The following is a 26,033-nucleotide window of genomic DNA, read 5'->3' as shown; positions in this document are numbered from 1 at the left end:
ATACCTGATATGGCTTGCTTATACCACCATAAATTCCAGTATTTGACGTGTTTTGAAATGTTGTTATAGTGGTTGACTATATGACTTTCATTATAGTGTTTGACTATAAGAAGGTCATAGTGTTTGACTAGGAGAATTTCATTATAGTCTTTGACTATAAGAATGCCATTAGTGTTTGACTATATAGGGAAAGGTCAGCATATTGGCTGGCCATAGAGACAAAAAGCATGGTAGTGTTTAATTATCTGAGACAACTTTATAATTATTGAACATTTCAAATAATTATATCTGTTCTTCATCATGATTTTCCACTGGATCCATATTATGTACCTTTGTATTTACTTTGATGTCATGTTACTTCATCATTAGTGTGACAGAATAATACATCCTTTTATTGTCACTCGCATATGTATTTGTTATTTCTTAAATACCAATTCAGTCTCAAAGGGTGTTAGCTCGATTACGTTACAGGGGGATCAAATCATTTCCGAAAATTTACTTAATATATAATACAAGGGATGACAATCTCCCATTTCTCCTGTGACCCATTTAAAACTTGAAACCAATACTTCAAGCTGTATGTCACAGTGTAACAGCTTAGCAGCAAAGTTCAGCTCAGAGATTAGAAATTTTGGACTACAAATTTTTGCTATTACTCTGTAACGAATCTCAATCCATTTTGTAATCTTGTTTTTCTCTGAATATTCACACCCCATTTTTCATGTTTGGACATCTATGCTTGTACCTGCAGTGTGTGGACCAAGCGAATTCTTTATTGAAAAGTTATAATTTGCCGCCTCCGTGTGGTCTTGACATATCGTAGTCACTTAACCAGCAGGCCTAGCAATCATACACAATCAAGCATCCAGCCATACCTGTATGAAATCTAAAAGAAAATGATTTATTTTCTCAAAAATTGCAACTCTTTTAATCATTTATGTCTTTAATCTCATGACAGAGACAAAACTAAAGCACTGATGAAACTTCAGTTAGTTCAGACCATTTACATTATTTGTCATATGACTATACAAACCTACAACAATGGAGATCCAATAGTCAATTGATATCAAAACAAACCCATTTCCAATGTTGTTCAAGAATTTGAAACTATTAAATGAAAGTCAAATAACTTTTGAAGAAACCAAAAAGGACATATAATGCTCAACATATTTATTCTGAGAATGACCCGAAACCTGTCAATGTCGCAGCAACCTGGACAGACCCCAATTCATAAAGCTGAAAACACTTTAACATGGTAGTCACATGATACAACAAAATAATTGCTCACACGTGCTGTTTCATAAACCTTACCCATGTATGTTATCAGAATAAATATACAGAACATTTTGTGTTAATTCATTTTTCTTTTCTTACAAACACTGAGACTTTCATTAAATATTTTTAAATTTTCTTCTACATCATTTATAATTGCTTACTGTTGATATCACATGACTGCTAGATGTATGATGTCATTAACATATAGGTTGCAAGATTTGTTTACTCATCAGACTAGCCTTGGAAATGGTGAGTACCAGGTCAAATCTCATTAATGCTTTACTTTCATTTTGTCTGTCCGTGGATTAAAGACATGTTTGTTTTACTCATGCTTTCTGAGAAAATAAATAATTTTCCTATTTTTTCACGTATGTATGACTCGATGTAAAGCGTTTAAGTTTGCTAGGCTAGCTAGTAAACTGTTAACCTATGTTGCCACCGTGTTGACTTATTGTGACGCTAGACTGGCTTTGATACTTTCCATGTAAAAGAAGATACCGATATCTAGCTATGTGTTCACTCACCAGTTTACTAGATGACTCTAATCCACAGAGCATTTGGATAAACAATACAGATATGTTTATGTCAACCACTCAAATGATCCACATTTCTAACTCCTAATATTCGTGTCAGAACTCAGTAAATTTAACTTGTGATCAGATCAGTTTCAACAAATTACACAATTTTTTGTCAAGAGGTGGCAGAAATTTCCTGGCATTTTCCCAACTTTCATCAATATCTGCTAACTTTAAGCACTTTTCATGATCGGAAAAATATCATTTCTTCTGACATTTTAGGAATTTCCTAGTAGTGTGGGAACTCTATTGTAGGGTAAGTCTGATAAATAAGCACTCACATAAGTATTGGCATTGCTGAGATATTGAAAGTATGATCTCAAGAGGTTTCAACTAATCAATTTTTTTTGTAACTTGATGCATTCTTTTAGTCACAATAACATCTACAAATCTGAATATAGAAACCTGGTTAACAAAGAAGCCGTTCTACAAAACAGATGTTCTTGAGTAAATTTAATCATGTAATACTTAGCATTGGTTATTGCACTGCTGTATCTCCTCCTGGTGCTAGCTCAGACCTGCCAACCCTGACATGACCATCTCAGAAAGGCAGTTGATTTTTTTTGTGGTAAATATGACCAGTTTTCAGTAAGGTGTAACAAAATATCGTAAGTCTGATAAATTAGTGGCCAAATGCCAAACTAATTATGTGTACACTTAGTCTGACATGAAAGACCTTGATGCAATTATTTATGTTTTGAGTGTCAGGGTCTTACAGTCTAACTAAAGGTGCTGTATAGTGTTTTGATGTCGACCAACATAGTAACGAAAGTCAAATTTCAGGATTATCTCACACAACTGGCAACTAAAATAACGGCACTTTTCTACAAAGCAAAGCCATTATGTTATTTTCAGACTTTACTTACTCTGATGTCTTTTCTCTAATAAATTCAAATTCTCACAAAATAGACCTGTTTTCAAGTTTCGTTGGCCTACATTTCAGTTGAATGTAGAGCAATAAAAGCCAGGAATGCCAAAATTGGGTTAAGTTGAAATATTATTCTTTAACAAAATGAATAAAAATATATTATGCCTATTGGAACTGTAAATCATCGTTTCATTTTGTTCAAGAAGCATCTCTGCCACATGAACCTACATAAACATACTTCGACATACCTCGACTACCGTCGCAATGCAACAAATTCAAATGTTTGTCAACAGAACATGAAAATGTGTCCATTTGCTAGTGTCATATTTTCATTCCGCCAGGATAAAGACAGCACAGAAAGTATATTAATTACACATAAATTAGTGGAATAGTGTTGATATTTGCTGCCAAATGTAAGATATAACTGAAACTTTGACTACTCGTTCCAATCTCAACGGCAGCGGAACACACTATACAAGGCCGTTATTTGGATAGTAAGACATATCACTAAAACAAAACCAACAATTGATGTCTTACATTGTAGGACTAGTGTACACTCACCAATTAAATCAAGGTAACTGACTCTCGCCAGTCACAATCTGACCCCTATACGACTCCGATCTAATTTTCCGATACTATCTGCGCATTCAGCCATGCATAAAGCACACCACTGTAAAGAAGACACTCCACACCTTTCATCCATTACCATTTAAGCAACCTTACTGATTCTGAAGGGCCAATTTTGTGAAAAATTTATCAGTTGCTTCGTGTGTTCCACACACATGAAACCATTCCAAAGATCAACTTCTGGTCTGCTTCGGAGTGAATGCACTTCATGGGCAGAATGTATATAAACAACGAATACATATAAATAAGAAAGATCAAAATTAAAATTAAGTTCAATTTCAAACTTGATCATTTAGTCAATATTATTATGTATAATATTTCTAACTAATCTGGTCATTTACTATATTTTATGTGTAAAATAGCGGTCATGCCACTTTAACTTCTGCATAAAAGGAGAGACCTCCCAAACCTGATATCTTGAAAAGAGGGAAATTCAAAATATTTTTTCTAAATTTGGAAAGCGCTAAAACCCAAACGTTTAGCACTACATAAAGCTTAAGAAAATCTTTTAATACTGGGAAATGGCAGAAATTACAATCTTAATGTGGTATTTGATGGCTAATAGACTGAAGTTAAACCCATCTACACATCCATTCCTTGCCAATCACAGGTGCTCGATGCTGTGTTGCCAATGTATGAATTGTGTTCTTGTTTATTGGGGAGATTAAAGTACTGGAAGTTATTGGAACCAAATTTAAACTTGTCAAATAGATTTATATATAGTTCTTGCTCTGATTTATAGATGAAACGAGACTACATGAACTATCTTTTTGAAGAAAAAAATATTTATGGAAAAGAGAACAAATCACCCTGGCTCCAAAACAAATCCCAGTAACCCACACCCAATCGCCGAAAATGTATGGTCGGCCCCATATATGATATGGAGTAACGTAGTTATTTAAACTTCCATGCATCCATATGCTCACATGGACGTTCCAAATCTGTTTAATGCAAACTATACCAACAATATTAAACTTACAGCCATCCAATTTTACTAGGGGTACTTGATTGTGGAGTTCACTAATGATAACAAACTTACCAATTAATTGGGTTATCTTTATACATACTCCCACACCCCAAATCTAATGCTAGTATATGAATGGTATTAATTTTGTGTTTAAAAAACAATGGTGGGTAGAAGGTCTTTGAATTTTTGGATCAAAATATACAGTTGTCAAACAGATTCAAAAAATGTTTCTTGCCTTGATATATGAGCAATTAAAATAACAGACTACATTTTATTATTTTTGAGAAAAACAATCAGACAAAAGAGATTTATAAAAAAAGATTTCCAGATGCAAAACCTCTAAAATTTGGAATGAAGTCATTATTTAATCTTCCATGCATCTGTATTATGCTCATATGGACATTTCAAATGTGTTTAGTGCAATCCCTCCACCACAAAATAGCATTAAATTTGCAGCCAGAAATGTTACACTTTATCCAGGTAAAAGGTAGATGACTAGAATACAAATTATTACAAAAGTGTGGAAAAAATACCATTCTCTTCATTTACTTACTTATGGTCTGGGTCTTTTTTTACAAAGTATAATTATCATAATTGAGATAAAATTACATATTTGATAATGGCTATTTATATGCACATGAAGATGAGTCACACCGGTAATCCTAATGGATGTGCTGTATTCCAGTCAAAGGAATTATTTTCTGTTTTTCATTAAGTTAGATCCACAGTTACTCTTTTGTGTCCTGCTTCTTTCACTTTCTTCGCTAGTGATTCTTAGTCCAAGCCATTTTAATCTGGTGATCACTTTCTAGTCAATGTCAAAGCTTCCTCAGCATAACAGTCAATGATACCATTTGCTTAGCAAACCAGTCAATACCAACATTTCCTTAGCACACCGGTCAATGCCAACATTTCCTTAGCACACCAGTCAATGCCAACATTTCCTTAGCACACTAGTAAATGCCAACATTTCCTTAGCATATGAGTCAATACCGACACTTCCGTAGCTCAACAGTATATGCCAACACTTTATTAGCACACCAATCAATGCCAATACATTTCTCACACATGCCTTACATAAGTGATCACAAAATATCTGATAATGGGTGACTTTATTTTTTTTATTTAAGGAAGTCCAATTAGTGCCTGTGAAGTCTAACAATCAGCATTTAAAACCTTTTCTACATTTCTGGAGTAATGGTAGCTCTATTGGCAAAGTGCCTGGATTGTAATTGGGGTGTGTGTGTGTGTGTGATTTAGATTTTTAACATAGCTTTAACAAATTTTCAGTCATATCGCTACAATGTCAGCAGTGTGACAGTTTAAGGTGATGTCTAGCACTGGAGCATCATGCCGTAGATATGTTGAATCATGTCCCACCCAGTCACATTATCCTGACACCAGTCCTAACACTAACCTCTTAATGCTAAGCACCAAGTGAGGCAGCTGTTAGTACAATTTTGGTAAGTCTTCGGTATGACTCGGCCGGGGTTCAAACAAAAGACCTCCCGCAATCGAGGCAGATGCTCTAACCACTAGGTGTAATCCAGGGGTCAAATGTTCAATAGAAGGCTAGGTCAGCTTCTTCTGTGTCCTTGTATAAAACACTTAAATCACATGTCCCAGACAAGAATGTTTAAACAACCATTAGAATCAACCAAAATGCTCTGCAATCTTCAGTAATTTGAAATAATTTAATTTATTAACAATTTTGTAAGGATACATGTACATAATATTTCTTTGTAAATATTACCTAATTTCACATTATATTGCTCAATAGCTCTCTGCTTTACTTTCTTTTAGCAAATACTAGCATAATTAGAAAAAATGAAGAAAAACGAAAACTGCAATACTGCTAAAATGAACGGTTTTGATTTGTACCTGTAAAATTTTATCCACATGTGTTCCCACCAAAATTACAGGGGGAATGCCAGCTTCATGGGGTGTTGCACAGGAATGTATCAAGTTTAGCCAAACCTCAAGCAGATCTGAAAATAAATACAAAATAAATATTACAGTGAATCTTTTATTATATGCCGTAACTGTGTTCAATTGTCCTTTGTGTAGATCAACTTAATATGCACTTCCTGTGTTCAATTGTCCTTTGTGCTGATCCATTTATATGCACTTCCTTTGTTTAAATGTCCTTTGTGCAGATCAATATGCACTTCCTGTGTTAATGGTACTTTGTGTAGATCCACTTAATATGTACTTCCTGTGTTTAATTTGTCCTTAGTGTAGATCAATTTAATGTGCACTTCCTAGGTTTAATTGTCCTTTGTGCAGATCAATATGCCCTTACTGTGTTTTGTGTGAGATGCAGGAATCTTGTCAAAATCAATTTTGCTCAAGGACAATTAAAAATTTAACATGTCTATACACAAAAAAAACACTTGTCCATATTTTTCATAGTGTAAAAGAAGAGAGGAAGTCAGTTCTGTTAAAATGTTAACTTGTATTAAACTACGTCATTTAAATGCATGCAGTATGGAACTGTGATATGTAAAATATACTGGATATTACAACATGTGGTTTCTTGTACTTTATGGTCAGGATTAAACTATCAAAACAAGAATGCATACCCAGTCTCTGACTGCTAAATCAATACTAGCATCAGAAAGGATGGATATGAATTTAGTTTCTGATAGTTTATCTTTGACATTTTTCAGTAGGATATCAGATATACTGTTGATGAAATCTATGCATGCATTTCTGTGATCAGTTCCACGTTGAACTCCCATTTTTGATTTAAACCTCAAAGAACTCCATAGTCTCTGTTTTGCTATGGCATATGCTGCATGCTAAATAGCTTCTTGTAACGATTGGCTTGGCTCACACTGTGTTTATTTATCACTTTGTCTAAATCACCCATAACTTCTCTTTTTCTCAGATTTTACTTTCTCATTATCCAATTCTAACTGACATTTATTGTGCTTTGTACCTTAGTAGCAGTGTCTTTCCATTTGATTATTTGTCTTGCACACAATCCACCAGTTTTGTCTGCAGTATAGTGGTATCTCTCACATATATTACACATGATGTGACTGATTGACCTTCGCTGGCATGGAACCAAGGAAATTCCTGAAGCTATTATCTTTTGAACTCCCATTTTTTTCTTTGTATTATGTTCCCTGTCATAGTCAAATTTACTTCTAGCCTGTTTAGTTGACCTTTCATTTACTTTTTCACTATTCAGACACAGCTTTGTAACAAAATGCCATTGATTCTTGGGACAATTTCTATGTAGTTGTGCATAATAGTCGCAAGTATTTCAGCGATCGCTCAAAACAAGTTTTGTGGGGGAAGCAACATCCTCCAGAGAATGAAATTATATTATCACCTAATCAAGTATCACCTACTAGTAGTATCCATAGAATGTTTCAATGCAAAAGAATTTTAAAAATGTCAACATATAATATGTAAATATAAAATAAACCTGTATAGTACTCGCTGGAAAGTATGAATGGTACTTTTGTAAACATACCCCACACAAAACAGGAACAATTGCTCTTTCAAGTTACAGGCCAAAATTTATTTCTCCATGGACAAGTAACCTTGCAAATGTTTCTTGTCCATAAGAACAAATTTCCAACTTTGACAATATGGACAAGTGATTTTTGCAACCTTTAACTTAATATACCCTTCCTTTGTTTAATGGTCCTCTGTGTAGACTAACTTAATATACCCTTCCTGTGCTTAATGGTCCTCTGTGTAGACTAAATATACCCTTCCTGTGTTTAATGGTCCTCTGTGTAGACTAACTTAATATACCCTTCCTGTATTTAATGGTCCTTTATGTAGACTAACTTAATGTGCTCTCTGTTTTCTGGTAATCGGTGAAGACTAACTTAACATACCCTTCCTGTGTTTAATGGTCTTCTATGTAGTGTTACGTATATTTAAATCAATTGTTTATCTGTTAGTTTTTAAAAAAAATGTTATTTCATTACATGCTATTGTAATATAACATTGTTTGCTGGACGTGACCTTGTCCAAACTTGAGTTCATTTCTGTTTGACATTATTGACTTTTTTAATTTTTTTAATTTCATTTATGTAAACAACTAGTAATAGCTTCAGTATCCTCTATGTGTTTGAGCTTATTATCGGGATTATTATTCAGGTAAACAAACAAGGAGTAAATATATTGATCAGGGTCAGGGTTTTGGAGATTCCTAAATGAATTTTCTAATCTAATGAGTTGTAAATAAACAAGTCTCATCAGATCATTCCATTAGGTAATGGTTGTTCTTAGAAAATGCAAATTGTGACACGAGTCAAGTAGAGAACTATATCATCTTGTGACTTTTAAGGTTTTACCAGTTGTGCTTTAACATCTAGCACTTTAAATTGTATTATGTTGTGTCCAGTTTGGGCTGAAATTTTGCTTTCTTCAAATTATTGAACTCAATTGATTATTTTCTCTGGAAATACAAAAGTGCTCTGACAAAATTCTTTGATAAAAACATTCATAGGAATTTATGCTGAATTCAAATCTGGAATATTTCTGTGATTCAACAAGAGACTGTCGACACTTCACTATGATGCTGGCCATAACAGTCATGTCATCACCTTCAATTTTAAATTTCATTTTAGGACTTGAGATGAGTTTTATTCAGGACTTTTTATTACTAGGATTTGTGTCTTTAATTCTTGATTATTTTTGGATTTAATTTGCAATACCATTAGTTCTTTTTTCTCATCTTTTCACTTTGTATTCAAGGGAAATAAATTATTTGTCAAAATTTTACAAAGCTTGTTGTCTTCATTCTTTTCTGTTACTTATTTTAAGAGCACAGACTCCTAACAGAAGACCAACTTAATATGCCCTTCCTATGTTTAATGGTCCTCTATGTAGATTAATATGCCCTTCCTTTGTTTAATGGTTTTCTGTGTAGATTAATATGCCCTTCCTTTGTTTAATGGTCCTCTGTAGATTAATATGCCCTTCAGGTGTTTAATGGTATTCTGTGTAGACTAATTTAATATGCCCATCCTATGTTTAACGGTCCTCTATGTAGATTAATATGCCCTTCCTGTATTTAATGGTATTCTGTGTAGACTATTTTAATATGCCCATCCTGTGTTCAATGGTTGTCTATGTGGATTAACTTAATAAGCATTAACATTGTTTAATGGTAACCTGTGTATATTAACCAAATATACCCTTCTCATGTTTAATGTTCCTCTAGGTTGATTAAATAACTATGCATTTCCTGTCTTTCATGGTCATCTCTGTATATTTAACTTAATAAGCCTTTGATGTAATGGTCCTATATGTAGATTAACTTAAAATTTAGCAGCAACCATTTCTGTTTCCAGTCACAGTGACCTTTTTTTCTAGATAGGCTTTGTACTTGCCCCAAGTGCAGGTCATCCATAAAGTCAGGTCAAAATCAATGACACAAAAATGTTATTCCATGGAAACCATTTGCTTTGTTTGCTTTTCTTTCACCCAGTGCATCACTGACCTTTGACATGTTGAATAGAAAATTAGTAGGTATATCATATGCAAGCCAGCCACACAGTTTGGGTAATGTTTTTAATTTAGCATTTATATTATTGTGCATAAGCTCCTTTTATGTTATCATGCATATACCCCTTTTGTTCTTGAAGTCAGCGACCCCTGACATTTGATCCTTTGCCTTCATTTTAAGCAAGTTCCTTCCCCACCCCACTTGCAAGCTATCCACATGTCTTGGTAACCATAGATGCTGAAGAATTCAAGTTAATGTGCAGAACCCATTTTTCCTGTTTCACTCGGAATGACCCCAACTTTAACCTTTTATACTTAATATCACTGGGATTCTTATTTACTCAAAACACAAGCCAGACCAAATGTCTGTTAACAATAAATGGTGCAGAAATTAAGTCATAGTGAAGAAACCATTTTTTTGTTTTAGTCACAGTTGCTTCACTTTTAACCTTTCAACGGTGAAATCAAAAGGTTACTTGCTTACCCGTAACGTAACTCATACAAAAAAGTTTTGTAATTATAAATAAATAAATGTTTGCTTTCTATTAAAGTGATAATGACCTTTAAGCATTTGACCCTGAAATTAAGGTTTGTTCTAATATAAAATGACAAAGGATTGTTCACTGTTGAAGGTAATGTGCAAACACAAAATAGCTAACAGATGGATGTATAAATTAATATGAATAATGCGTTTATTATTTAATTTTGGCAGACTAGTAGTAGATCAGAACTCACGATGAAATTTGCACTTGATTATATAATCACTATCAAAACAATACTCATTCGAACTCACCATGAACTTTGCACTTTATTATCCCATCACTATTAATATCACTCTCATTCGAACTCACCATGAACTTTGCACTTTATTATCCCCTCACTGTTAAAATACACACATCAAAACTCACCATGAACTTTGCACTTTATTATCCCATCACTATCAATATCACTCTCATCAGAACTCACTATGAACTTTGCACTTTATGATCCCCTCACTATAAAAATACACTCATCAAAACTCACCGTGAACTTTGCACTTCATGATCCCCTCACTATCAAAATAACACTCATCAGCTACAAGATCAGTCAGCTGTTCACTCACATCTGAAACCAGAAGGTATATGGCCCGTCTTGTCAGGAAAGTCTGGTGTGTTGTATAAAAGGCAAACTGACCTGCAAAGTCCCACATTGTCAGCAGTGAAGTATTGCCTGTATCTTGTTTCATATTATAAGCATTTTCTTGCAACAATTTTAACATGGCTATTGTGTTTGTTTCTGACTGGCTAAGCTTCGTCTGAACTAATGGTGGAAGGGATTCTCCTTTCTGACTAGCAGTAGATGAAAGATTTTGGCCAAAGCCTTGCTGAGGAGAAAGACGGTCCAACACTTCTACATCCTTGTCTTCAACAGCAACACGAACCTCTTCATGGCTCTTAACAGTATTCTCTCCTTGAGGACGAATTATCAACTGTTCCTCATCAGTAACCTTGTCTTTCACTGACTGTTGCTCATTCAGGACTCTGGCAAGGCGCTGAAGTTGATAATCCTGTTCTGAATCTGAAAACACAAAAGAACAGCAAATGCAACTGAATTCTGTTTCTATATTTGGTAATCAAGCTGGAAATAAAACTGAAAAAGTAAATTAGGCATACATTGTATCATCTCATCCACATACAACTCTCTGCCACTATACTTCATGGCATCTTACACAGATGTTGGCAAAACCCACTTGTCAGGTACGATCTCTTTTGAATTTAACCAAGGTTAAATCTGGTAAGAAAATGAAATTCATGCATGCTTCTAAAAGAATGCAAAATACTAAAAAAAATAAAAATAAAAAGAAGCAACAAAAAGGTGGAAAACAACAAGCAGGTAATTTTTCATATGAGTTTTCATACAAAAGTAAGACACTAATATTGCTATTTCACTGTTGTCTCAGTAGTCCAGGACCAGCATGACCCTAAATTGCAAAGGTCTGCAATATTCCTCTTTGAATTTCAGTGCTAGAGTTTAATATAAATGTTCTTACAATAAAAGGTATCAAGCACACAAATAAAACAGAACACAATTACCAATTAAGACTCAAACAGTCAAACAGATAGGAAAACCCCCATCGAGTTAATATATATGCAGTCCATAGCGCCAAACGTACCAATTCACTTGGCACAGAGTCAAGGTCCCTCTGACCTTTCCAACCTTTAGACATTTTTATATTTTGGCTGTCTAAATGTCTAAAATTGGATGGGAAAGGTCAAATAAAACTCAGGCTACTTGATGGGGCCAGTAATAAAAGATTTGGTAATCTGATACAACTGATGTTTAGTTTTAGCTGTGGCTGAAAAGAAACAAATGTTTGATTGATGATGATCATGCTTAGACTGGTGATCAGCATACTGTATGCTATATCTTCAGATTTCCTGTCAAATTTTACACCACCAGCCTCTCACTATCACTCAACATTTACTTGCATTTGTGTAAATTGTAAGTATTAATAAGCATATTTTCTTCAATTTACCAAACAAATAAGAACCATTAAAGGTTTGACAGGCTAGTGTTGCTTATAAAGAGACTGGTCTGCAGTTTAAATAAATTGGTCCCAGACTTCGGACTACCATAATGTTCAGTCCCTGTGTTATTATTTCATATGTAATTCTTATATATTCACATCCAGACTGTGGCACAAATTCAAACCCTCACCAACTCTAGACGGGTGTTCCACTGTCACATCTTCATCTCTGTGACATATTTCCCCTGCTTTTCAAAGACATGTACTGATGTCTTCATTATCCATGATTGTGCTGACCTACCCAATACAAAGCAAAGTCATCTCCTTTATTGAGCATGATATGCTTATACTGCATTATCCCAACAGTCACCAAATATCACAGGAAAAATCTTTGCTGCCAAACAGAGACTTGAACTTGGACTAACTCTATCTCCAGCTGAGTGCTCTACCTTATGAGCTGATGCAACTTACCCATTCCTGTGACATGCTTATCAACACATCATCTGCATTAAACAAAACAGGAAGCCAAAAAAGACTGAAATATCCCAGTATATGCAACAATGACATCTTGAAAATAGGATATTCTTACTGAGGTGGTATGACAATCACTGAGCTTCATAACTCTACCATGAATATTTTGGATGCAGAAAGGTAAGGTCTGCAAAGTGCTAAATATGTAAAGATGTAGAGTGGAGTACTTACTGTATTTATTTGATGGTTGATTGCTTTGTACTTATGCAGTAGGATCATGTAATTTAAATAGTCATGTTTTTACTACGTATATTTATATATTGTTTAATTATTTTACATATTATTCGTTGCTAGTTGAAATAAAGTCAACATTTATTATTATAATATTATAACTTGCTTTGTGCATATTTTTTAAATTAGTCAACTTTAAACCAGGGTTCCCTGTTTTGTTTCACTTTCTGCAATAATACTACCCTGATTACTGTTGATACTGCTTTGTTCTAAGAATAGGACAAGTAATAGGTAACTCTCATATTGGTCACTTGAAAAATAGTGTTAGTATAAACAAGCACATTCCAAACAATATATTAGTGATAAACATAAATCAGTCCAATGAAACAAATGTATTATTGTCTGCTGATATTGCGCAAAATTTCCACGGTTATCGAAAATAGAGGGTAACGATTCCCTGGCCTTTGACATGCTTGATTTGACCATATACCTAGTTTTACTTAACCATTTCAGTCTGCACAATACCTAATGAAGGTTTTTAAATTATTACTACTTCAGAGTTGCTCCATCATTGAGTCTAACTTGTGATTTTGTCCTAGTTTGTCAAATTACTTCAAGTACATGTTCACTTCCGTGTCATGCGGTCTACTTCGGTAACCTTGAAAAGAGGACAGGACTAAATACATGTTCCGAACTCCCGTTGTTACCCATCTCCGTGACACGGACTTTATGGAAATTTAATAGATTATACTGTTTTTGTAACTCATGATTCCAGGAAAACAAAAATCACCTTTTGGGTTTCAAGAAAAGTAGATAATGACGTTATTGGCTTCTTGTCGGGATTCAGCTAAAAAGATTGTGATGTTTAAAATTACTGTTTAATTATTATTTTTGTTTTGTTTGTTACTTTCCGGTTAAAGTTTGGAAGTTCAGGCAATATTTTGGACAAAAAAGTTTTGCTGAGTTCACATTTTTTAAGCACGAGAGTATAATTTTTGACCAAGGCCATTTGCCTTTCTCCTGTCAACCCTAACTGGGAAAAATCTATTTGCATAGCTGCCATATACCTCATCTGGCAAAACAATTTGCATGGCCACATAATTTAAGTAAAGTTATATGTACCTGATATGTGTAGACTGTTTGCACCATGTGTTGCAATCATGGCAATAACCAATCCTAATCTGTCGTGTATTTTGTGTGTGTGTGTGTGATCTGGATTCTTAATGTAGCTTTAAAAACATTCAGTCATATCACTACACTGACTGCCCTGTGGCAACAAAGTCATGTTTTTTGTGTGTCTGTGATCAGTGGAAAATAAAATATGAAACAAAATATGAAGAAAAAATATTAAACATTTATAATTGATTGAGTAATATTTTATTGATTATTAATATATTTAATGTTCTATTTTCAGAATATGTAAGATGATGGTGCAAAAGTAACAACTTGAAGGCCCCTGACTGATACAGAAATAAATGAGGCATTAACAGAAAGAGTCAGTTATGCAAGAAAGATAGTTAAAAAAAAGTCTGCAGAAACAATAATGTGAATGGACTTTCTAATTTTTGTGCTCAGTCAATGTTTATTACAAATCCAGTAACTAAGACTGTTACAGTTCAATTTTTGTTTATATATTAAAAAAATAAAAAATATTGTATATACTTCTATGATAATTTTTCTCCTTGACAATTTCCTTAGAGATTGAGTAAAGCCGAATATATCCTTTAAAGATCAAACATACTTAGTTATATGATATTGTTAACTTTTATTGTTACGTTGGCATCATGTTCAAAACAAATGCCAACTTTTCAACCCCATTATGCCAGCTACAGAAACCCTGTACAGGAAGAACCCATGTCTGCACCAGAACCCGTATTTGCACCATGAGAACCCGTGTCTGCAGGAAAATCTGTGTTCACACAGAATCCATGTCCAAAGAGAATCTGTGTTGTTATTCTTTGTACATATAAAGACACGGGTTTTGAAAACCCGTACGGGCTAATTTAAATATTTCGGTCAATAACCCACCTCTTAGATTTCTTATTTTGTGTGGATTTTTCAAAGGTTGTAATATAAGAGTGGGGTTTCAAATACATGGCTTTTAATAACCAGAATCCATGACAAATCCCTGCCTTGGCCAGTTGGTTTATTTCATACGGTGTCTGCAGTGTGGCAGTTTATAGTGATGTAGCATCATTTCCCACCCAGCCACATTATCATGACACCAGGCAGACAAGTCCTAACACAAACATCTTAATGCTGAGTGACTATGAAGGCAGATGCTAAAATTATTCTTAAATGTATCTGGCATGACTTAGATGGGGTTCGAACTCGCAACCTCCCACATTCAAGATGGATGCTCTAACCATATAGGTCACCTAAACAGTCCATATATTTTGTAGATTTGACAAAAGGTTTTGCACTTAAGAATTGAAATTGTCTGAAAAGCATTTCAATTTATTTTCAATCATAAAATAAATATATTAATTTTCACTCCAATTATATTTAGGGCAATTTTTTAAAAAAGTCAATAGCAATAAAACTGGTATTGTGTTATACTTCATCACTTCACAGGTGCTCTTTACAAAAGCATTTACCAATATTAGTTAATGGATAAAAGAGTTGGATGGGTCCAATCCTATAACAATGTCATTAGAGATTCAGACACCCCCATTAATCTATCAATTAATCAATACTCTTAATTTGCTATAACATGAGCCAGGGGGGCCCCGAGTGGCCGAGTGGTCTAAAGTGCTCGCCATTACGGATCACTGCCATCTCACCTCTGTCTGCGTGAGTTCGAGTCCAGCCTCGGCTAACGTTGGTACGTGAGAAAGCCTGCCAGTAGCTTCTCTTGGGTCGGTGGTTCATCCCTGGGTTTTCCAGGGTTCTTCCTCCACCAAATTATACTGGCCGCCATGTATAGCCTATCTTGTGCTGAAAATGGCGTTAAACCCTACAACAACAACAACAACAACATGAGCCAGTGTTCATTTGATGATTTCATGAAAGTTCAGAATAGTTCAGATGTATCTGTAATATATTAGCTGGTTGCCATGAGGATAGACATTTCTATAGTGAGTACATGGCAGTCATGAAAACAGTCTTTAAAAAATTCAGTACATAGCCACCATGTAAAAAGACACTGTCCATTTAGGGACTTTTACGTTTTTCTTTCTTCCAAAGTATACAACTTCTCTTTAAACTCATAAACAAACTATCAACGTTTATATCAGTTGCTATAGGAACTGAGCTGTATAGTCAAAGTAGGGTAACCAATGGTGGTTAGGGCATAACTGACTTTTGATCCAGAAATCGGATTCCACCGGATAGTATGAACTTCCGATTAATCGGAGTCGGACAAGGCAGGAACGACCGATTCGGATAATAAAAATAATAAAGTTGAATTTCTATAGCACCGTGTCTAACACTGCGTGTCATTCGATAGTGCGTTAATAAAGTTAAATAAGAAGTCAGAAAAGTCCAATATGGTCAACACAACGGGGTGAAACGATAATACTTGAGTTAGACCGAAAGATTTAACTTTATTAAAATATATAATACAGTCCTACCCGTTTATGTCAACATCCTCAATAATGAAGGCATAATATTGAATACACTGACACATGCTAATGAGGTATTAAAAGAAAATGATTCTTACAATCGTAAATATAAATAAAGTTAATAAGGAAACTTTCACAGCACAATAAACTTGTTTCAATCACCGATCACTTTGGAAAATGCAAGAATCAATCAGATTTCATTGCTTTTATTTAAGTCGCCGCAAGAGGCCAACTTTATAGGACCAAACAAAAGCCTGTTTTATTTTTATTTGACCGCGACATTAAAGCATGGCGGCAAGATCAACTAATTGTTGAATAAAGTACAGGATGGAACTGGCCGCTTGCCGACATAAATGATTAAGGCGGGAAAATTAAAGCCTGGCGGCAAGATCAACTAATTGTTGAACAAAGAATGGGTCGGAACTGGCAGCTGGTCGACATAAATGATTCAATATTCAAGACTCTTTAACTCGCATTTCTAAATTTATTATATTATAATATCTTTGCCAAAAAACAAGAACAATATCACAGGAAAATAAATACTTAGGGCGCCATAACACGTGGATTTCAGTTTGCGAGTTTTATTTGTAAAATCATAAGTTTTTATAATCATTATGTATAACAATGTGATCGTAGAAAAAACGTTTATAATGTTTCAGTGCATTTTACAAAAATAAAAAATTTCATGGATTCTTTGTGGCTTTGAACTTCATTGCATTTTGCTAGAGTCCTGCCATATCCTTCCCCTTGTGACATCGGTGTGATATGCAAAACGTGTGTAACACGGTTTAAAAAGTTAATTTGAAAAACCTTTTAATTTAGCATTTCCGATTAATTGAATCGTATCCGGAATCGGAAAAATTTCATGCCCAAAATCCGGAATCGGAAATCAGTAGAAAAATGCTAATCGGTTATGCCCTAATGGTGGTACATGAGAATACCAGACATTCCCTTGCCAACCACTAGACACATGTGTAAAAAGTGTTACATTAAGGCCAGGAAGAATTAGGTCCCTAAACTTGACATAATCCTGACCCACCATATGTAAATGTGTTATGAGGAAACACACAAGGATAGGTCCAATACGGTCTTTGTATTTGCAGCACCAATATATCTACAATCTTAACCATGATGTTGAATAAATTGCATATATTACCAACACAAACAAATGTAATATTCGTTTGTGATTCGTACCTGTGTATTAGTACCTGATATGGCACACACCAGTTGAAAACAGGACTGTCCACTATAGAACCAATCAAAAAATGGCCACCCTAGGTGAATGTGAGGGATGAACTCAGTATTTTTAAAACTCGAATTATTTCTGATAAGCTACATGTATCTTTATGATGTTATTCTATGCTGAATTAAATCTATTTTTTTTAAATCTCATACCTCAGAATTTTCTATATGCTGCAAATAGATGTACATGTATTTGCTTAAATAATAAATGCAATGCTTCCCGTGATTGACATTTTAACTTTTAATCCCATTTAAATCAATACTTCAAAAATACAATCCCATAATTGTCATAAGAAGCTAAATCATTAAAGTAATTATAAGCATAACCATCAATGACCTGACATTCTCATTTCATCTAAGTTACTGCTTATCCAACAAGTTATGTGCATTAATTCAAAAGACTTTTGTAGGAAACTAGAATATCTAAGTCATTGTCAACAATGTTTTCACCCACTTTATATCCCCAATAATTTTAAATCTGTACATGCTTCATCTAAGAATTCATCAACATTATTCAAGTTTTCTTAACTCGAGAGTTTGTCCACATCATCATTTTATCTTCACCGGCCTAACTTAGCTCAATTTTGCTTGATATCAATTCATTTCAAATTTCAAATAAATGCATTCAAATATTATTAATATGCATATCAATTCAATTCAAATAAAGCACTCAAATATTATTAATATGCATATCAATTCAATTCAAACAAATGCACTGTTACGAAATGCCCGATATGGCTCATTTGGTCTTCCATACTTTTCATATAAACAGGTGGTCTTGTTTCACGCGCCGTAATATTTCTGTAAATGTAATTTTTCGTCGTATCGCGTGACGCTTTTATTGCTCGCGCGGCACGTGCGAAATAATATATTATTGCGCACTACTATATATATCGGGTAGAGATATTGAAGGGCACAGCCAATATAGAGGGAAGCTCTAAACATATTCAGCTGTCGGGCAGGTGCCATTGTAATTTAGTTAGAGCCAAACAGTTATTCAGTTTCGTAAAAGCACGTTCATTGTTGTATTAGGTGGTCACATCGTTTATCGCATTTGCAATTCAGTCTATTAAGATATAACCTAGGCAATGTGGTAGCGAGTTAATTTCATCTAGTCGCTATCACGACTAATTTCGAAAACATATTATGTATGTATTAATGTCATAGCATTACGTATATTTATCTTTATTGCATAGCATTCCTATGTCATACTTCGTACCTATCGTATATTCTTAAAGTAGTTGCAACAAAGCCCATTCCAATTAAATTAGACTATTGGAAAGGTGTGTTTATTTTCCATATTCAGCTCGCCGGTTATGAGCAGCCGGATGAGCTTGTGGATACCATGACGTCTGGTGTACCATTACTAGTATAACCCACCAATTCAGTGCCAACGTGCGGGTACAAGTGCGGAGGTGAAAGTGACCGTGCCAGAGAGAAGGCCGTGTCAACATGTATTTTCCAATCAAGTAGTGTTTTGACTACAAGTAAAGCACAATAACAAGTAGTGTGTTGACTTCAAGTAAAAGCATAATAACAATTAGTGGTTTGACTACATGTGAATTATGACAGTAGTGTCTGACTACATAAATGTTTGCAACCAGTAGTTGATTATATAGGTTTGCAACAAGCATTTGTTTATATAAAAGTTTGCTAGAGATATTTGTATACATGAAGTTTATATGGAGTTGCTAGAACTTTTTGACTGCATGAATGTGACATAGTAGTCAAAGTATATTTCATATGTGTTTTATATTCATTTTATATGTTTCTGTATTATTTTCATATCATTAGTACCAGTGTTTAATATATTATCATTTGTCATCCACGAACGTGTTTATTGTTTCTTTAAAACTCTGCCCGGTCTCAAAGGGTTAGCTTGACTACGTTACATGCACTCAAATATTATTAATATTCATATCAATTCAATTCAAACAAAGCACTCAAATATTATTAATATGCATATCAATTCAATTCAAACAAATGCACTCAAATGTTATTAACATGCATATCAATTCTAATCAAACAAATGCACTCAAATATTAAAATTTATGCATATCAATTCAATTCAAACAAATGCACTCAAATATTATTAATATGCATATCAATTCAATTCAAACAAATGCACCCAAATATTATTGATATGTATATCAATTCAATTCAAATAAAGCACTCAAATATCATTAATATGCATATGAATTCAATTCAAACAAAGCACTCAAATATTATTAATATGCATATGAATTCAAACAAATGCACCCAAATATTATTAATATGCATATCAATTCAATTCAAACAAATGCACTCAAATATTAACATGCATATCAATTCTAATCAAACAAATGCACTCAAATATTAAAATGTATCCATATCAATTCAATTCAAACAAATGCACTCAGATATTATTAATATGCATATGAATTCAATTCAAACAAATGCACCCAAAAATTAATATACCTATCAGTTCAATTCAAACAAATGCACTCAAATATTATTAATATGCATATGAATTCAATTCAAACAAATGCACTCAAATATTAATTATATGCATATGAATTCAATTCAAACAAATGCACTCAAATATTATTAATATGCATATGAATTCAATTCAAACAAAGCACTCAAATATTATTAACATGCACTCAAATATTATTAATATGCATATCAATTCAACTCAAACAAATGCATTCAAATATTATTAATATGCACATCAATTCAATTCAAACAATGCACAAAATAATATTAATATGCATATCAATTCAATTCAAACAAATGCACCCAAAGATTATTAATATGCATATCAATTCAACTCAAACAAATGCACCCAAATATTATTAATATGCATGTCAATTCAATTCAAACAAATGCACTCAAATATTATTAATATGCATATCAATTCAATTCAATCAAATGCATATACTAAGCCATAGTTGAAGTGTAATGTATACAGGCTGAATATGACCTTGAAGCACCACCCATCACCCCAAAAAATGAAGGTCACTTCCATCTAATTTGGCACCCCTAAAAGCCTGGAGTTTTAGGGAACTGGCTACTTCACCTAAATAGTCAGGCCAACACTGTAAGACCTTGTGGGAGATTATCACAGAAATACCACTACATGTACATACAAATGATAATAGTCAGGCCATTGTATAAAGACACGACCTGTATTACCGTGTTTAACAAATTCTATTGCAGAGGAAATATGTTCCTTGCTCTTTGAGCTGGCTAAGAATGATACAATAAAAACACAAATGTTTACACAAATTATTATGTGTGATCCTTCTAACCGGAACCCCCAGGTCTTTCTGTAACTGACGTTGCCTGGTTAATGGCTTATATGGTGTTAGTACTGATACCACTCACCATGCAGCTATGTTACAAAGCAGGTTAGCATGCAACAGAGGGTGACCAAAAGCCAAAAGGTGCATATAGGATGAAAGCCACATGTACATTTACACAAAGCAAAGGAAAAAGCACACTAAATGATACAATGCACACAACAACAAATAACTGTGTTACTAACATACAATGTAGTCAAACATGAATATTCGAGCCTAAAAATGTCCACTTCTCTGTTCATATGTACATGTGGTGAAAAAACACAAGTCACTTCAAGATGCTCATAAACTGAACAAGTGGAATTTAAGCAGATACAATATTATGTGGGATGCTTGAAATTGATCCAGGAAATGAAATAAGTTCTAAGTCCCTTGTTCTACTAGGAAGTTAACCATATGAAAATGTTATTTTATAATTTAATAAGGTCTGTTTAATATGATTTTGTAAAATAATATTCCAGGATGTTAAAGGGTATGGGTATAGGGTGTTCAAAGTATATGTACATAAATATGTCCAACATCTGTCCATTGTTCATCTGAAATCTAAAATTTCTAATCCATTATTGTTCCAAACAATGTATACTTATTATTTTTGTACGCCATATTTGCTTGAAAATTAACAAGTATGAAAACAATATTTCTACTTTTGCCTCTAAATGGACTTTACATGAACCTCAACATTGCTGAACAAGACTTGTGTACCCACCATTAGGCGAAGTGTATTATGTTTTGATGTTATCCGTCTTACTATTCATTACCAATGTAATATCCACACAGTGTCCATTTCTGTCAATCATATACAGTTCTAAACTTTACGATACCTTGCACTTGGGGGAAGGAAGAACACTACTGATTTGGGGCTCAAAGGCCAAGGTTCCTATGACTGAAAGAAGGACAAAAGTTTCTGTGCAATAATTCAAGTTCTCCATGGTTACAATTATGAAACTGTGCATAGTCTGCACTTGGGGAAAGGAAGAATTATATTGATTTCAGAGTTTGAAAGTCAAGAGCACTTAAACAGAAGAAAGCTGATTTGTGCTAGTAACTAAAGTTCTTCACAACATACAGTTACCAAACTTCTGGCTACTATTTGTGGTTGGAAAGAATCCTATCTATTTTGGAGTCAAAAGCCAAGGTCAAAGTTACTTCAAAACAAATAGTTTCCACACAATAAGTGGACTTTACCATCATCTACAGTTACCACACTCTGTGCATGGCTAGCAATTGGTGTTGATATTTTTGGGTACCATTTTAGGAAAATATCTGGTAAGGACTTGGAAAAGACTTTATAAGGATTATTATCTTGAATGTAAGGACCGAACATACAGTAGTTACAACTCAGTCAATTCCATACCTCCAAGCTGAAAAAATTAGGATTTAAAAGAAAATTTTTAAAGAACTTTTCTCGGCCTTACTAAGGTTTAATAAAATGTAAGCATACTTCCAATTTGTAGGGACTGATACTAACCATGTGATTTGTACCCAGTATGATGTATGACATTGGAACTGTTACATCTGCCAGCCACATATTTGCTCTTTTAAACCTGAACTAAATTATCTAAGCCATTTTTAATCGCATAATATACAGACTGCTTTTACCTTGCACACATTTTGAGCAAAAGAAAGTGCATATCAATATTTCATGACTGGCAGTATCTTACATAAAAAATTTCTGACATTTGAAATAGACTGTCTGTGAAGACATCCAATATTACCAAAACTGTAGCAGTGGACAGTTTGTCCTTGATTTAGTTAGTCGTCACATTTGGCCAGGCCTTCTGAAATGCAAACTTCAACGTAAATTACTCTTCAAACATTGATTCAAAATTCAAAATACAGTAACAACCTCCAGTGCGATTGGATCCACAAAAGTACTTTTCAAAATAATCTCATGGATCTCCAATTTTTTTTTAGCAAAAATTACCGTCCCTATTTTACACCCCATAAAAAAGTTCCATAATCAAAGTGGGGGCTAGGGGTGTAAATATAGCATGATTTGCATGTCTTACCTATTTAACTGGGTGGTTCTAATCAGTTAGGATAGTTTTACCTCATAGCTCACGACAATTGTTTTCATTTAATATAATGACAGAGTAATGACAATCAAAATGAAGTATATAAAATGTTCGGGGTGTACATTTTTCACTTAATTTGTGAAATGTAGTTATTTAACAATCTCTCCATTTTCAAGGTTTTGTTACCAATGTATGCTCTTTTTCTGCAGCTTATGTGCTTTTAGATTGAATTCTAAGGCATAAAATAAAACTTGGAAATATAACATGGCTAATCCATTTTAATACTTATAGAGCATATTTCAGAGTTCTCAAGCAAGTTTTTGTTGACAGGTCTAGATAATGATCATGAATGAGCATCCAGCTTGGACATCAATAAACTGAGTCAGGAAGGCATCACACACAGCAAACATAATCAAACATGGCTTGTAGCATTGTGATGGACTTTTTCTCTGATGCTGCTAATTTAAACACACTGCTGCTATACACTCTCAGGAAGATTTCCTAACAAATACTATCCTTAATATGAAACAATGGAATGCTTTACTGTAAGCCAATTGTAATTAAAAGCAAATAGGTAACTTGTGTACAAACAGCATCCAATACAAGAGTTAGCATTATTTAAAAGCACACACACAAAAAACATACTAAAATGGACACATAACAGCATATTTTTCACTTCACAGCATGTATATAAATACAGAAATGTGGATCTTTTCTGATTTTGCATGCCCATATACCTTTTGTTCGCCTTGTCCACTCATGGGTCAATAAAGAAACATCACAGCAGTTGACATAGACATCTATGCCCTCTGTGCTACATCTCTCAGAAATGCTGACCTCCTCCCCAAGAAGGCGCTTGACCAGGGTTGTTTTGCCTACACCAATGTGTCCAACAACCATAATTCGTATGCTGTATACTGTCTCCTTTCCATCTTTTAGAGCCTCTTCAAAAAGTTGAATGGATCTATCACCCATGTTTAAAATTTCTAATGGAATACCTGTGCAAATGATGGATAAATTAAATATATAGTATCTATATTGTGGCAGTAGATTTAATTAGTCCAAAATGCACTAACGTATGTTGTTTTAAAATAGGAAAATTATTTTTGTCAGAGAAGGCAGTACCAGCTTCTAAAAGTGTAATAAACAATAAGAATACATATAATAACTAGTTTTAAAACAAGTTATTTTTGAAGTCCAGGAATTGAAAATGACAATGCAAATCTAGCAGGCTTTTTCAAGGGTGCACATCTGAAGCAAGGCAAATCTGTGTCTCCTCAAATCCAAAGTATACCCATCACTTGTACATAAAAATAAAGATAATTAAAAATTCTTTTAATGATTCCTATAATATCCAGTGTCTTGTTTTAAACAGAAATGATTATGCTTTATTTTCTATAAAATCAATTCCCGCACTAATTACAAAACTGCAGAGCCCAAGCTAAATGTTCCTGTTTCTTCCAACTTTGGAATTCCAGGTCCATTTTTAGGTTCTAGTAACCTATGGACATGACAGACATTAATAAAGTCCCCAGGTCTGCCAGACATTTGGATTTATCTTCATTAGTTTACAGTAATCAATCACTGCATATTTGTTAGGGGTCATTCATTAATTATGTCAACAAAATGGGGGGAGGGGGTTTGAAGAAGTTTGACAATTGTTGACATGGGGGAGGGTGGAGTTCAAGATAAATTGACATCAACAATGTTATTTTTTACAATAAATTTAATAAATAAAAAAACAGGAAATTAGTCGGTGCGTTGGTATGGCACACGCTCGCTCGCCCGTCAACAGCCCACCAGTTTCATCCTAAACCAGTTGAGCTCTTGCCAAGGAAGTCATAGTCTTGCATCATCATATTTTGTTTTTATTCAATGTAGATTGTAGACAGATTTTTAAGGGAAGCTGTTATTAAATTCAAAGACTGCACTGAGCCATAGACATCTAAATAGTATACCTATCCATGGACTTCTATTAAATAACATCTATGTTATATGTATAGATACTATATATATTGAAGTCCATGAGCTATCCCTTGAAGGATGGATAACTGAGCCTAGGAAACTTGAGAGCTTGACTATTATACAAGTAAAAAAAATGTATTAAAATTTATTTGTAGACCTTTTAATTTCCATAATTCTATTTTTAGCATAAAATCCAGCCGTATAAAATATTGTTAGTTTGGGGGGGGGGTAAAATTATATTAGGGGGTTACTGAAAGTTTGACAGTTGTTGACATGGGGGGGAGGGGGTAAAAAATTGCCTAAAAATTGTTGACATAATTAATGGATGTCCCCTTATGGAAAATTATGTTACCATTCCAAATGAAGTTTTTCACTTCCATATATGTAAAGCACTAATCTGAATGGCTAATCAAAAAGTCATTTGAACATATCCTCATATCAATGTTACTTGAACACATCCTCATATCAGTCATTTGAACACATCCTCATATCAATGTCATTCAGATCTGTACAAAAAAGCTTGAGCTGTAACTTAACTCATAACATATTACTGTCCATTGACTTTAATTAGAAACTTGACATTTTTTCTTAAGTATGTCACACGAGTCAAAAATACAATATAAATTCTAATATATACAATGCTAGTTGTAAATTGTCACAGACCTGCATTTCTACACACTTGAAAAGATGCTGGCGATAAAAAATTTTTACTGACAAATAAACATACATCATCCCTCCTACCCCCCTTGCAAGCAATGAAATATAAGAATATTCCTCTGAAATCAGAAAAAGTACATCAGATCGGTTGTATAAATATATTTTTTCAAAAAGTTGGTATCTCAAGTTCTTCAACAATTTTTCCATAAACTTCCTCTAAAAAGGGAAAAGGAAATAAAGAATTGACCATATATT

At 33.9% G+C, this 26,033-nt stretch overlaps 1 protein-coding gene across 1 annotated transcript in view; it reads right to left on the bottom strand.

The window, feature by feature from the left end:
- The window catches only part of LOC149784705 (uncharacterized), a 74,789-nt gene extending 50,621 nt beyond the window's left edge, over positions 1-24,168 (bottom strand). The window contains exons 1-3 of the mRNA XM_089932738.1: positions 23,894-24,168; positions 10,811-11,344; positions 6,194-6,300 (exon numbers count right to left, since the gene is read on the bottom strand). Of these exons, the coding sequence (XP_089788864.1) occupies positions 6,194-6,300; positions 10,811-11,344; positions 23,894-24,131 (879 nt within the window). The 5' untranslated portion in view covers positions 24,132-24,168. The remainder of the gene's footprint in view (positions 1-6,193; positions 6,301-10,810; positions 11,345-23,893) is intronic.
- Positions 24,169-26,033: the final 1,865 nt, after the last annotated feature.

The sequence above is a fragment of the Sinohyriopsis cumingii genome, chromosome 14 (genome assembly GCF_028554795.1).
Source record: "Sinohyriopsis cumingii isolate HCF-2022 chromosome 14, ASM2855479v2, whole genome shotgun sequence".
NCBI lineage: Eukaryota > Metazoa > Mollusca > Bivalvia > Unionida > Unionidae > Sinohyriopsis > Sinohyriopsis cumingii.
Note: the sequence above shows the minus strand (reverse complement) of the source record. Positions and strands in the feature narration are given on the sequence as shown.